At 51.6% G+C, this 13,716-nt stretch overlaps 1 protein-coding gene across 1 annotated transcript in view; it reads left to right on the top strand.

Moving 5' to 3' along the window:
- WHRN (whirlin) overlaps nt 1–13,716 on the top strand; it is a 59,410-nt gene that overhangs the window by 20,024 nt on the left and 25,670 nt on the right. Inside the window, exon 3 of the mRNA XM_074161251.1 lies at nt 10,513–10,638. Within this exon, the coding sequence (XP_074017352.1) occupies nt 10,513–10,638 (126 nt within the window). The remainder of the gene's footprint in view (nt 1–10,512; nt 10,639–13,716) is intronic.

Genomic DNA, 13,716 nt, shown 5'->3' with positions numbered 1-13,716 from the left:
GCTTAATCTGCTTTGGAAGGGAATGAAGCCAAGTTGAATGAAGGCCACATTAAACTTCAAAGAGCATCCACGCTGGTCTTAGCTGCTGTTGGATACACTCACTCCCAAGGTGTGAGGGGTCCCATCTCCAAGTCCCCCACTGTGACACCATTCCAGCTGAGCTGGGCTGCAGGACCTTGGCTCACAGAAGTGGCTGCCCTTGTTCTGAGCTGTGCTTCTCTGGTGCTGTGGCTGTGATGGCACTGATGCCTCTTTGCATCAGTGCTGCACTTGCAGGGCGCTGGGAAGATTTGCCAGCCTTGGGTGGGATGCCCAGTCTTCGTGGTGCTACCAGCTTGTGGCTTGTTGTCTTCGGGACCTTTTAACCTGGTGTGATGAGTGGTGAAGAAGCTCTCACTCTGCCTGGCTCTTCCAAAATCTGAGCTTGTTCTTCCATTGCTTGGTGCTGCTTCACACCTTTGACTTCTTGTAGTGGAGGATCGTGCTTTGACCCCGGGGCAGGGGGGGGTGAAGGCCCCTCTGTTAACCTGGGAAGAGTCAGTGACAGTTGCAGGAAATATTTGAAGCTCACAGAAATGGGTGTGTGAAGATGTGATGCAGAAGGCAGCGTTGGCATCAGGAGAAGAAGCAATATTCAACCTTATCCTGGCACTACTCCTCTCTGACATGTCAGTGGTGACATCGGTCACTCTGCTGGTCCCATCCTGCCACGCTGACAGTGTACCGCACTTATTACTGCTATCAGCCGTGTGTTGTCTCAGTGCTGGGATCCCCACACAGCTCTGGTCATGGCCCTTGGCTCCCTCTGCTACTCCAGACTTCTTGTGTGACTCCTGTGTGCCTCCTGCACTGCTGTAGTGCAGCTCTCAGTGCTGTCTGGAGGTCTTCTTCTTGGCCTGTTAAGGACCCTCCGTCCTTGCTGGCCACAAGGATGATGCACCTTTCTCCCTAGCCTGCTGGCTCAGTGGCTCAGAAGGGCTTTCAGCAGTAGCCATTAGCACTGGTGGGACCTGAGGTTGCTCAGAACAGCACCCCGACCCCTCCAGTCCTTGCAGTGCCCTGAGCCTGCCTTCAAACCTAACTCCTCCTCATTGGCGTTGATATGCAAGGCTTGGTATGGATGCAATAACCTCCACTCCTGAATTCCCATCTGTAAGACCGGAAAAAAGAAAATCAGTGGATGTGACAACTTTTAAATGACCAAGGCCACCCAGATGCTTCTGTATCCAGAGGTACCTTGCTTTGCCAGGTGACGGTGAAAGAAGAGCCCCAGAGTGATGAAGGGCTGGCTGGCAGTGAGGAGAGCCTGACCTGGGCAGTAGCTTTGGGAGGGGTTATTTGGTGTTACTGCCCGTGTCATTTGTCTGAACACGTGCTTCAGGGCATGGATTAGCTGAGTGGCTTTGTCCTGACTTACTGTGCACCATCCATAGATGAAAACACGTCCCAGAACACAGGAACAGCCTGCCTCTAGTTTTTTCTTTTTTTTTTTTTTTTTTTATTTGTCTGTGTAGATATATTTATATATTTAACCGTTGAAAGTGAGGTTATTCTCTTCACAGATATCATGCAAATAAATGCAACACATCCCCGGTTAATTCAGCCCAGTCAACCGGAATTGACGGGTACTCCCCAGGGCTATTTGATTTCTGGATGGTTTTACATGCCGAGGGAAGGGCTGGGGATTAGTTGGTTATTTTTCCCCCACACACACCCCCCGCCCTCTCTCTCCTATTTCTAATCGATCTGAATGTCCTGGAATACATATGCAAAAGCTTTCAAACAGGCAGTGCTTGGGAAAGTACAGCAGAGATCAGACTTCAGCCCTACAGCAGGAGGCTGAAGCCTTGTAAACCGGCGAGTCTGTTAATGCGTTGCTACAGTTCAGTAAACATACGGCGCTACTGGAGTTAAGGTGATATTTCCAGCTTTTGCAAGGTTAAATTGAAGGTTGGTGGAGGCATCCTACATCCATCAGGCAACAGAGATATCCCTCTCTGGCTACGGGCACGTCTGTTCTGATGCCTGAAAGGATGGGGTTTGTAGTTTAACAAGTTTGCTTATCTGTAGGCAGAAGCATTCATTATCAAAAGGCTTGAAATGGAAACCGCCGCTCTCGGGGTGTGTGTGATAGTGTAACCGATCCGTCTGGTGGAGAAGGGATCTGGCGTGCATGCTCTGGTGGTGGGATGGAGGTGTGGAGCAGAGAGGCTGGACCGGTGCTCTGGTGGTGGGATGGAGGTGTGGAGCAGAGAGGCTGGACTGGTGTTGTAGCCAGGGTGGTGGGGCTTTCGGCTGACAGGTCACTCTGGCCTCCTTGCGTGGCTTTGCTGTAGCAGAAGGCAGCTGGGGTTGCTGGCCTAGGGCTGGCATGTTTCTTGCCCTTGGCTTTCTGTCGTATTTTTGTGTGGACACTGGGATTCCTCTGCTGTCAGCTGTGGAAGAAGCCATTACGGGGCCTTGGGAAGTTGCTGGTGGACTGTCAGCTGTCCACTGGCTTTGCTTTCACCATTCTGTTCCAGTTAGTGGTACTGGGCCAGTGGGCCAGAGGCTGTTCCGTGTGGATGAGCAGGAGGTGAATGCCAAGGTCTGGACCAGTTATTCTGTGTAGACCTGACCTAACAGAAGTGATATCTCAGGAAGGGGATGTGAGAATTAAAGGGATGGAAGAATGAAGGAGGTGCTGGCACGTACAGACCTGTGGTTGTACAAGTTATTGCAAATCTTTACGCTTTCCATGTCTGTGTTGTCTGTGGCAGGTTCAAGAGATGGCTGTATTTCCCAAGTTTTGCTATTATAAGTTTCCTGCAGCAAGGGCAGTGTTCCCTTTAGTTATAATCAGTGGATCCAGTGTTTCTCCAGAGCCCTGTGCCTATCTTCCCTGTAGGTGAAGTAGCCAGTGATGGTGGTCAGTAATAAGCGTGAAACGAAGGGCTTACACTAGTGCAAAGCTCTGGTGAAACATTCTTGGACCCATCTGTCTCCAGGACAGACACAGCAGCAGGTCACAGTCCCTCAGCCCCATCCCAACAGAGGATGTAGCCTTCTTGCTGGGAAGATGGGACCTGCTTCCAGCGCTCACCTTGTGCTTCCCAGAAGTTTGATTTTTATGGTCAGGCTTAAGTCCTGTAGATATTTTTCACCACAGCAAGGACCGTTCGTGGTGTGAATTGTCGCTGGTGTGCTTCTGGGATCAACACCTTATTTCATCAAAAGCGCTTTGGAAACCGTCAGCCAGCAAAAACTCCCGGGTCCTCTTGAGCTGGGAGGAAGACAAACTGTGCAAAATGCTTTGCAAATGTCGGACTGCTAATTCCCTGAGAAACGCCATTTCATCAGCTGAATCCTTGCTCTGATGTGCTTATTGCCAGGGGAGCTGCTTATTCCTTTAAGCTTTTGGTGCGGCAGAAGAAAGAAAATATACGTCAAGAAGAGAGTGCTAACTTGCCTTCAGGCAGTTCTGTATTCAAAAGTAGCTATCATTGTTATAATAAAAAACAAAAAGAAAAAAATACATCTGTGATAACGTTGGCTTGAATGTTTGAGACCCTAATGGTGATTACTTGAGCATGAAGGATAAAAGATGCAGGAGAGATAAGGAAAGATTTCTTTCTATTAGATTATAATGACATTTTCAGTGCGAAGCGATACAGCTCCCCATGTCTCTCACCAGTTGCTTGCTCTGACCTTGCTGGGTTTTGCTTTGCTTTACAGCTAGAAGCCTCTCCAGGCCACTCGGGGGTCTGTGGTCAGCTCCCCACTTGCCAGGAGGTTTCCTGTGGTGACTGGAGTATGTGACGTGAGCCACTGGTCCCCCAGTTCCCTGGGGATAAAAGGCATCCTTCTGCCTTGGGCTGTCTGTAGCACTGTCCCTGCAGACTTACAGAATGATAGAATCATAGAACGGTTAGCGTTGGAAGGGACCTTGAAGATCATCGAGTTCCACCCCCTTGCCCTGGGCAGGGACACCTCCCACCAGACCAGGTTGCTCCAAGCCCCCTCCAACCTGGCCTTGAACCCCTCCAGGGATGGGGCAGCCACAGCTTCTCTGGGCAACCTGGGCCAGGCTCTCACCACCCTCACTAGAAAGAAATTCTTTGCTATATCTAATCTCAATCTCCCGTCTTTCAGTTTAAAACTGTTCCCCCTTGTCCTTTTGTTGGCTGCCTGTCCCTCTGCTATGAGTGTCACCTCAGCCGTGGGAGATGTTCACTGCCCTGACACACACCTTCTGCAAGAACATGTCTGCAAATCTGTGCCCACACATGCCTGTTGTGTAGCCAAAGGCAGCACTGGAGCTGGGCTACTATTAAACACGCTTGCAGGTGGCTGTCAGTGCAGGTGTGACAGCAGAGTCCCCGGCATGGCCTTAGAAAATCTGCCCTGGGAGGTGGGTTGATGTTGAGGCAGCTGTGATGGATCCGGCTCCCAGGACCTCAGTTAATGGGTCGTGAGCTCGCTCTGTGTCCCTCTGGGCTGTGTTTGTGCGATCACGGGGTCTCTAGGCATAAGCCAGCGGGGCTTCCTCGGGAAGCAGGAGGAGGATGAACCCTGCGAGCCTCCTTAAGTGATGTTTTTTGTTGTATGGTAGCATGTAATGGCATGGAAATAGCTGTCGGCACGGGTGAAACCTCAGCCGTTCACGCAGCCATGTGCTGAATCGTTCTGATGCAGAGTAATTCTTGTCTGAAAGTGGTTTTTCTAATGGTAAAATTGAATCTGTCAACAGGTAATTTCATAAACCCAGAGAAAAGAAATCCTCTGTAAGAATCAACTTGGAGCAAATGCCTTCCTGGTGGTGGCTTTTGTTGTTTTTTCCCTTCATTTCCTGCTTCAGGAGGTTGCAGATGTTTCAGCGTTGAAATTGAAATTAAAATTGTGACCCTGATCTTCCAAATGCTTCTGTGTTTTACGGGCAGGAGTAGCCTTGGTACGGCACAGGGAGGAGGTGGGGAGAGCACAGCCTCTGTGCCACCCTGAGCCTGGCAATACGTGGTGGGGGGTCACCTTGCCTTGGATGTCTTTGGTTTCTCCCCCCCCAGGAATAACTGCGCTTCTGCTCAGCCTTGCTTCCTGCCTCTGTTTTTGGACAGTATTATTTAGCAGCTTGGGGTGGTCCCGGCTCTCCCTGATATTAGCCCCGGAGGTACGTTACAGCTTCTCGCTCAGCTTCAGCCCCGGCAGCAGAACAAGGGGAAAATTGAGGAGGGAGGAAACATAAAGTGGAAATGTAACCAAAATGCCCTTTTCTGGGACAAAAGGGGGAGATCTCAAGGGGAGACTTAGACTAGATAGAAGGAAGAAATTCTTTGCTGTGAGGGTGGTGAGACCCTGGCCCAGGTTGCCCAGAGAAGCTGTGGCTGCCCCATCCCTGGAGGGGTTCAAGGCCAGGTTGGAGGGGGCTTGGAGCAACCTGGTCTGGTGGGAGGTGTCCCTGCCCAGGGCAGGGGGTGGGACTGGATAATCTTTAAGGTCCCTTCCAACCTCAACCCTTTAATGATTCTATGACAAGACTTGCAGAGAAGTGTTGATAATATATCTACAAACCTGCTTGCCTGAGTGGAAAAGCCCAAGCAGAAGGGCTTGGTCCAAGAAACGGTGTGTTTGGGGGTCTGTTCCCAGTGGGGCCCAGAATCAGCTCTGGTCATAGTGTCTTAGAAGCCACAGTAGCGGGAACCACTGGAAATGACAGCCTGGCAGCAGTGGACACGTTGAGCTCCCTCCTTGGAAAGCACAGCTTGGCTTATGCTTCCCTGTCATCCCACCATCTCCCTCCCACCCCACAGCCGTGTCTGGGATGGGCTTATGACGTGGGAGAGGTGCCCTCACTGGGGATGGCATCAGGAGCAGCCACCCAATGCCATCTCTGTGGCGTGCCCTGTCCCTGGAAACAGCCTCTGGCAGGCAGGAGACCCTTGGGAAATAATGTGCAAAAGTCTCCCCTCTTATCCCTAAGCCCTTAACAGGGAGTGACTCAGCCTTTGCTTCATCCTGGCAATCGGCTTATCTCTGGGTTTGGCTCCCGACCGCTTTCCCTCCGCTCCTCCTTCCTTCCTTCCTCCCTCCCTCCCTCATCGCTCCTCGCTCGGATCAAACTGAGCCCCCTGCCTGCCAGCGCTCGCCTTATTTCTCGGCTATTCCCAAAATCTTGCAGTTTGGCAATAAGCCCAGCGCTCCGAGAGCGGTGGTTTCTCTGGCCCCTGCTGCTGCCACGCTTTTCCCGGCAGCCTGCGTTTCTATTGCGATTTCCGCAGGGTTTATTCGGAGAGGCGTAGGTATTAGTTGATTAAGAAATGCAATTAAGCCCTCGACAACCCAACTTCCTGGGATTGCCAGCAGCGACATATTTTCTAAGTAGCACTTAGTGGGTTGTTTTTTGGTTTTTTTTAAGGCTGCTTGGGTTTTGCGGGAAGGTCTTTCAGACCTTTCTTGCTGGAGGCTGTATTCATTGCTCTCTGCTTCTCCAAGCCTGGGTTTGCCCGGCGTGTGTGTAAACAAACCAGCAGCACGGCGGGTTTATGGGGAGAAGGGAGTATCTCTTACTCCATCTGATGATATCGGGGCAGGGAGAGCGGCTTCTCAGTTTACCAGCCCCTCGGGATGGCGGTCAAGAGAAACGTAAATGTCTTTGTAAGGAGCTACCCCTCGTGTTGTTCGCTCCCGGGAAGCGCTGGCGTGTATATTTGTTGCTCAGGGACTCTTCGGGATGTAGTATTGCCATTACCGGTCTGTTTTGACCCTGCTCAGTGATTACGTGCACTTTGCTGCGTTTCTGCTACTTGTATTTTTCCCGACGTTGGGGAATTTTTGGAAGGTATGACCACGGCGTGGTGGAGAAGCTACAGTAGGAGGGAAACCCAGAATGTTGTTAGATAAATGGGGAGGAAACAGAAGGACGTTGGAAAAGTAGAATGTTTTCCTGGCTTTAAAAAAAAAAAAAAAAAAAAAAATGCAGTGAAATGTTCTATAAAGTAATTGCTCTGTGTCCAGAATGAAGGTTTCATGTAAAGAAGTTAAACTGCTCTTGGTTTTGAGAGGCAAACGCTCCGCTGGGTGGGTACAATGCCCATCTCTCCTCTCCAGCCCGAGGCGGGAAGGTCTCTTTGTGCGTCCTTTCTAATTCTTCAATCCTAGAATTGTTTCCAGCACTTTGTGCACTTTAAAGCAGGGGAAGGACTCACAGTTCTGGCTCTGCGGTTTTCCCGGTAGAGCCGTTCCCGGAGTGCGGGGAGCTGGGGTCCGGACTGCCTTGGTGGGGCACTGGGGGGGATCACCCCACCTTTGGCTCACAGATCCCTAAAACACAGGTGTTAATGTAGTTGCCAGCCAGCTGTGACACCGGTATAGAAAAGCAGGAGCTGTTTTGGCATCCGTGTCTTAGAATAGAACCATAGAACTGTTTAGGTTGGAAGGGACCTTTAAGATCATCCAGTCCAACCATCAACCCAACTCTGATAAAAAAAAAAAACAAACCATCACTAAACCATGTCTCTAAGCGCTATGTCAACCCGTCTTTTGAATACCTCCAGAGATGGTGCCTCAACCCCTTCCCTGGGCAGCCCATTCCAAGGCTTAGTAACCCTTTCAGTGTAAATACTTTCCCTAATATCCGATCTGAACCTCCCCTGGCACAACTTGAGGCCATTTCCTCTTGTCCTGTTGCCCGTTCCTTGGGAGAAGAGACCGACCCCCCCTGGCTACACCCTCCTTTCAAGGAGTTGTAGAGAGCGAGAAGGTCTCCCCTCAGCCTCCTTTTCTCCAGGCTGAACACCCCCAGCTCCCTCAGCCTCTCCTCACAAGACTTGTGCTCCAGACCCCTCACCAGCTCCGTTGCCCTTCTCTGGACCCGCTCCAGCCCCTCAATGTCTTTTTTGTGGTGAGGGTCCCAAAACTGGACATAGCCCTCGAGGTGGAGCCTCACCAGTGCCCAGGACAGGGGGACAATCACCTTCTGAGTCCTACTCACCACACTGTTCCTGACACAGGCCAGGATGCTGTTGGCCTTCTTGGCCACCTGGGCACACTGCTGGCTCGTGTTCAGCCGACAGTCGACCAACACCCCCAGGTCCTTTTCTGCCAGGCAGCTCCAGCCACTCTGCCCCCAGCCTGGAGTGCTCCGTGGGGTTGGTGTGACCCAAGGGCAGGACCCAGCACTTGGCCTTGTTGAACCTCATCCCATTGGTCTTGGCTCATCCAGCCTGTCCAGATCCCTTTCTTAAAGTACAAAATTTTGCAGTATATTATCCTTAGGTAGATTTCTGTCCTGCTGCTGATTTCTGTCCTGCTGCCACACCACCACCAAGACAGAAAATAGGTTTTCAATACCAGCCTCTCTGAATTCCCTGTGTGATGTTGTGTCCTCTAGAAAGGCAGGTTAATTAGTGACTCGAAGCTAGAAATGACTTTTCCATCCAGGTAAATGTGCAAGCTTTTGATTTGACTGCAATGAAGAGTTTTAACCACAAAGCCGTTCACAAAGAGTCTATCAGTGTGAGGCACATTTTGACTTTTCTCATTTGTTTTTATTCCCGCTGTCTTCTTTTCTCTGGAATTGACTTAAAACTTGGGACAAAAGCATAAAAAAAAAAAAAAAAAAAACAAAACAACAAAACCCCAGAGTTATTCATTTAGAAAATGTCGTGCAGCGAGTGAACAAAGGGCACTTTTAAATTGAGAGTCCTCCAGGGAGCTAAACACAGACTGGCTCCTTCGCTCTAAATTCTCCTCTGAAATTCCATATATCGCCAGGCCCTCTGAGTAGGAGAGGGTGGGAGAAGGCAGATGGGAAGCTGGCTGAGAGCTTTTGGCCCTACCTTGCAAAAATCAGCCCTGTGGCCAGCATTTCGTGGGGAAAACCAACTGCCCAGGGGCTGCGCGGTCCTTCAGCCCGTCAGGGGTTTGTGGAAAATATTAAACATCTGTTGCAGTGTGTGCTCTGGGTAGAATAGATGGGAAATCTATCCTAGCGTTATTAATTAGAGATAATAAGGCTGTGCGGAGGTGGCCTGAGTGCCTCCTGTGCCTTGGACAGGCAGGGTGCTGGGGTGGGGTGTCCTGCGAAGGTGCCATCTGCATGGAGCAGTCACTGCTGTGGGGACGATGGCAGGGCTGGCGGGGGTCTGAGGGGTCTTTCCCCGCTCCATCCTGTGCCTCTGTGTCGTTTATCTTGTTGCTTGTTCTCTTTTCCCTCTCCGGGGGTCCCTGGAGTGGCCCCTCGCAGTCACCACAGCATAGAAGAAGGGCAGAGACACGGAGCTGAGCTCCATGGGATGGAGCTCGTGTTCCCCACAGCCTCCCCTGTCCCACTGAGCTGCCCTCTCCAGCCAAGGGACACGGTGGGACACAGGTCTCCCGTGGGCATGTATCCTACCTCTCCCTTTGCCCGCACGGTTTGCTCCTCGTCTTTCTGAGGACTGCAGAACAGGGAGAGAAGAGGGTCCCTTTGGTGCCACTTTGTCACCCTGTGTCACCTGGGGTTGGTGCCAGGGGAGGTGCAGTGGGCTTGAGCATCCTGGCCTTCAGCTGTGGCTGGACCCTGAGGGGATTTGTCATAAACTGGAGTGAAACTTGGTGCTTGCTTTATTAGTTTGATGGTTTTAATTGCTAATACTGGAGGCTGGGTGTCTGTACAACAGCCGGGAGAAGGGCAGGACCCAGCAGAGCTCTGGCAGTCCCTTCTCTGGCTGACACCCTAGCGGGGCTCCAGCCTGCAGAATGGTCTCTCAGCCCTTTCCCGAGCTGCCTCTCCTTTCCTGAGGCCCAGACCCCTCCTGAAATAACATCACTTGCTCCACTTGAGGCATTAACCTTCTTCCGTGCCAGTGCTTTACTTCTGGATTTGTCACATGGGTCCTGGATCTCATTCTGTCACCTTTCTTCTTCCAAGTTTTCCTTTGGAAGAGTCGGACTTCCACAACTTCTCAACGTGATCTGCCCTCTCACTCCACTTTGAGCCTCTAAATCACTGAAAAACAAGAGAAAACAAAAAAACCCTTCAGCACAGGAAGGACATGGACCTGTTGGAGCAGGTCCAAAGGAGGCCACGAAGTTGATCCAAGGGCTGGAGCCCCTCTGCTGTGAGGACAGGCTGAGAGAGTTGGGGGGGTTCAGCCTGGAGAAAAGAAGGCTCCGGGGAGACCTTAGAGCCCCTTCCAGTCCCTAAAGGGGCTCCAGGAGAGATGGGGAGGGACTCTTGATCGGGGAGGGACTCTTGATCAAGGAGGGGAGCCATAGGATGAGGGGGAAGGGTTTTAAACTGAAAGAGGGGAGATTGAGCTGAGATGTGGGGAAGAAATTCTTTGCTGTGAGGGTGGTGAGACCCTGGCCCAGGTTGCCCAGAGAAGCTGTGGCTGCCCCATCCCTGGAGGGGTTCAAGGCCAGGTTGGAGGGGGGCTTGGAGCAACCTGGTCTGGTGGGAGGTGTCCCTGCCCAGGGCAGGGGGTGAGATTGGATGATCTTTAAGGTCTCTTCTAACCCAAACCATTCTATCATTCTATGATTCTTCCTCTGCAGGTGAATCTGGTCCTGAATGAAGGGAAGTCCCTGGGCCTCATGATCCGAGGAGGGGCAGAATATTCCCTGGGCATCTACATCACTGGTGTGGATAAAGGTTCCGAAGCAGAGAGCACTGGCTTGAAGGTAAGAGTGACACCAGAGTGGGCTGGGGGGAGGTAGAGCTTCACGCGCTGTGGCTGCAGGACCATGTCAGCATGCTCCTGCCCTCTGCCCCCGGCCAAGCGGGGCCCTCAATGGAGAGGAGAGCGTTGCATTTCTGGGGATGGCTTCTCAGGGCAGGTTCTTTGGACATTTTGGATATAAACCTAGAGGGAGCAAGGGGGTTGTGCAGAGAGACATACAGCCTTACAGCTTCTGGAGTAGGTTGTACTTGCCTTCTGCCTGATTTTCCCCCCTTGAGATACCTGGGGAACGTTTTTGGTGTAGGTATCTGAGAGTGCAGCCTAGACCTGGCAGGTGAAGAAAGTCACTCTCACCTCCCTGAGCTGGCAGGGAAGAGTTTTCCATTAAAGCTCCTGGTCCTGTGCCCTCTTCCTGCATCTTGCATCCAAACTCATTATGTTTGGAGCTCGTGTTTCGCACAAGGTGCTTGTAGGCTGCCTGCAGGGAATGTGTTTAGCTGCCGTGGTAAGGGGAGGCCAGGCTTGCTGCAGTGGGGGCAGGTGTGTGCTGGTTTCCTCCTGCAGCGTTGGCACTCACAAGGATCATGTCTTAACAAGCAGAAGCAGCAGGATCACCCTCAGGGCTAGAGAAGATCTGATCCATCGGCAGCCTAACTTGGTGTGACCTCCAGCTACATCGGGCTCCCTCCGAAGTCAAACGGGTTCCTAAAGGATGCTGAGCCTTTAGCTTGAGGATGCTCAAGCCTTTGGCTGAGCACTTCTGAGGATGGACTGGTCCAGAGTCCTACAGTTTTGCTGCAGGCCTCTTGTAAAGCAAGATCTCTTTCATCCCACTGTGTACACATGCATGCACATCACCTCCAAGTCCTCCATCCTTCCTGCTGTACCAGCTCTTAGAACAGGATGGGACACCCTGGGACCTCAGCTGTTCCTGGAAGGGGCATTTAGGGTGAAAACTGTATACGTTCTAGGACATACACCAGTAAAATAAGTTGAAAAGAGAGCTGTTGGACTTTGGGTGCAGCGTCTCTGTGCTGCTGATGGATGGAGCATGTTTGAGACTCAGACTTCCCAGGCTGTAGTGTTTTACTTCTTCACTCAGGGGTTCTTTCTTGGTGTTTTTTCTTTCTCTCCGATTTTTTCTCTCTTCAATCACGTCGTGCCCACTTTGCTTCCTTCTGTGCAATCTCGTGGGCTCTGAGAGACAGTGCTTTCCCTGCTCCTTGTTTCAGGCAAGAATCGATGGATGTTGAACTCCATAACGTTCTCTCAATCCCCTGAAATGATGCTGGACTGCTGAGGATCGAGGGGTAGTCTGCCCTGATCCCCTCTCTCTCTTGTGAAGTGATATGTTTCTCCCTTGATCAGCCCCAGAGAGGTCAGGGCTAAGCCTTCAGCTTTGCTCCGGTGGCCCCATAACATCACTTAAATCTGGAAAAGCTGGTAGCATGAAGTGGGTGGACAGTCTGGTGGGGAGAGCTGGGGTTTGGGCTGGGACAGATATGATCCTGTCCCCTCAACTTGCTGTGGCACAAAATGTTGCATCTAACTGGGCACTGAGGTCACCAGAGGTCCCTTTATGGACAAGGAGACCTTTGTAGGGGTAATGCAAGCCCTTCTGAGCTTAATTGTCTGCTGCAGGCTCCTGTTTCTTTCTGCTGATTCTTTTTGACACAGAATGAAAATGCTGAACTTGGAGGTTTGGAGCAGTCCAAGCCTTAATCTCTGTCCCCAGGAAATCGGCTTTTGGACCCTGCCATATGAGAGGGTCACTTAGGCACTAGGGATGAGAAGCTGTGGGAGCATCCTAGGGAGATGGTTTCAGGGCAGTCAGAAGTGAGAGCTGCTGCTGAGAACACCCTGCAGACCATCCTTCTCTCCCAGCGTGTACGTTACTGGGCTGGCCACCTCGCAGCCACTCCGCCTGCACACCCAGCCAGGGTACACGGCACAGGACAATTTGTTTCTGCCTCATAGAGCTGGACAGAGAGAGACTGGCTCAAGCTGCCCCGGGTGTCACACAGGTGAAGCCATCTGAAGCCACCCTGTTTGTCCCCAGCGCCTGCTGACCCTGTGCCAGACTCCATCCCATGGAGTCGTAGATTCATAGAATCGTCTGGCTTGGAAGGGACCTTTAAGATCATCGAGTCCAACTATCAACCCAACACTGACAAAACCACCACTAACCCATGTCCCTCAGCTCCATGTCTGCCCGGCTTTTAAATACCTCCAGGGATGGTGACCACCACTTCCCTGGGCAGCCTGTTCCAATGTTTGATAATTCTTTCAGTGAAGAAATTTTCCAGATATCCAATCTGAACCTCCCCTGGCACAACTTGAGGCCATTTCCTCTTGTCCCATCGCCTGTTCCTTGGGAGAAGAGACCGACGCCCCCCTGGCTACACCCTCCTTTCCAGGGAGTCGTAGAGAGCGAGAAGGTCTCCCCTCAGCCTCCTTTTCTCCAGGCTGAACCCCCCCAGCTCCCTCAGCCTCTCCTCATAAGACTTGTGCTCCAGACCCCTCACCAGCTCCGTTGCCCTTCTCTGGACCCGCTCCAGTCCCTCAATGTCTTTTTTGTGGTGAGGGTCCCAAAACTGGACACAGCCCTCGAGGTGGAGCCTCACCAGTGCCCAATACAGGGGGACAATCCCTTCCTTAAAGTTCTCATAAACACCAGAAGCCTGAAAAATTAAAGACAGGAAAAGAAAAAGAAGTTGCACTGTTTTCCTAAGGTTCTTTCTGTATTTTTCATATTTAATGCTTCTGTCTTGCTCCAAATCCCTCTTTTCTCTGCACGGGGGAAAATTGCTGCTTTTCTTTGTTCAGTCCCCCCTCCGGGGAGCTCAGCACAGCTAATGCCGCACTGCAAACTCCCACACGCAGGAAAAGTCACAGCAGCGTAGCACAGGGCTTTATCCCTACACCTCTCGTTTCGTGCCTGCCAGGAAGGCAAGAAATTAATCACAGAATCATGGAATTGTAGGGTTTGGAAGGGAGCTTCAGAGATCATCTAGTCCAACCCCCTGCCAGAGCAGGGTCACCCAGAGCAGGTTGCACAGGAATGTGTCCAGGTGGGGTT

This window comes from Numenius arquata, chromosome 19 (assembly GCF_964106895.1).
Source record: "Numenius arquata chromosome 19, bNumArq3.hap1.1, whole genome shotgun sequence".
Taxonomy (NCBI): domain Eukaryota; kingdom Metazoa; phylum Chordata; class Aves; order Charadriiformes; family Scolopacidae; genus Numenius; species Numenius arquata.
The sequence above is the reverse complement of the archived record's forward strand: the minus strand, read 5'-3'. Positions and strand labels throughout refer to the sequence as shown.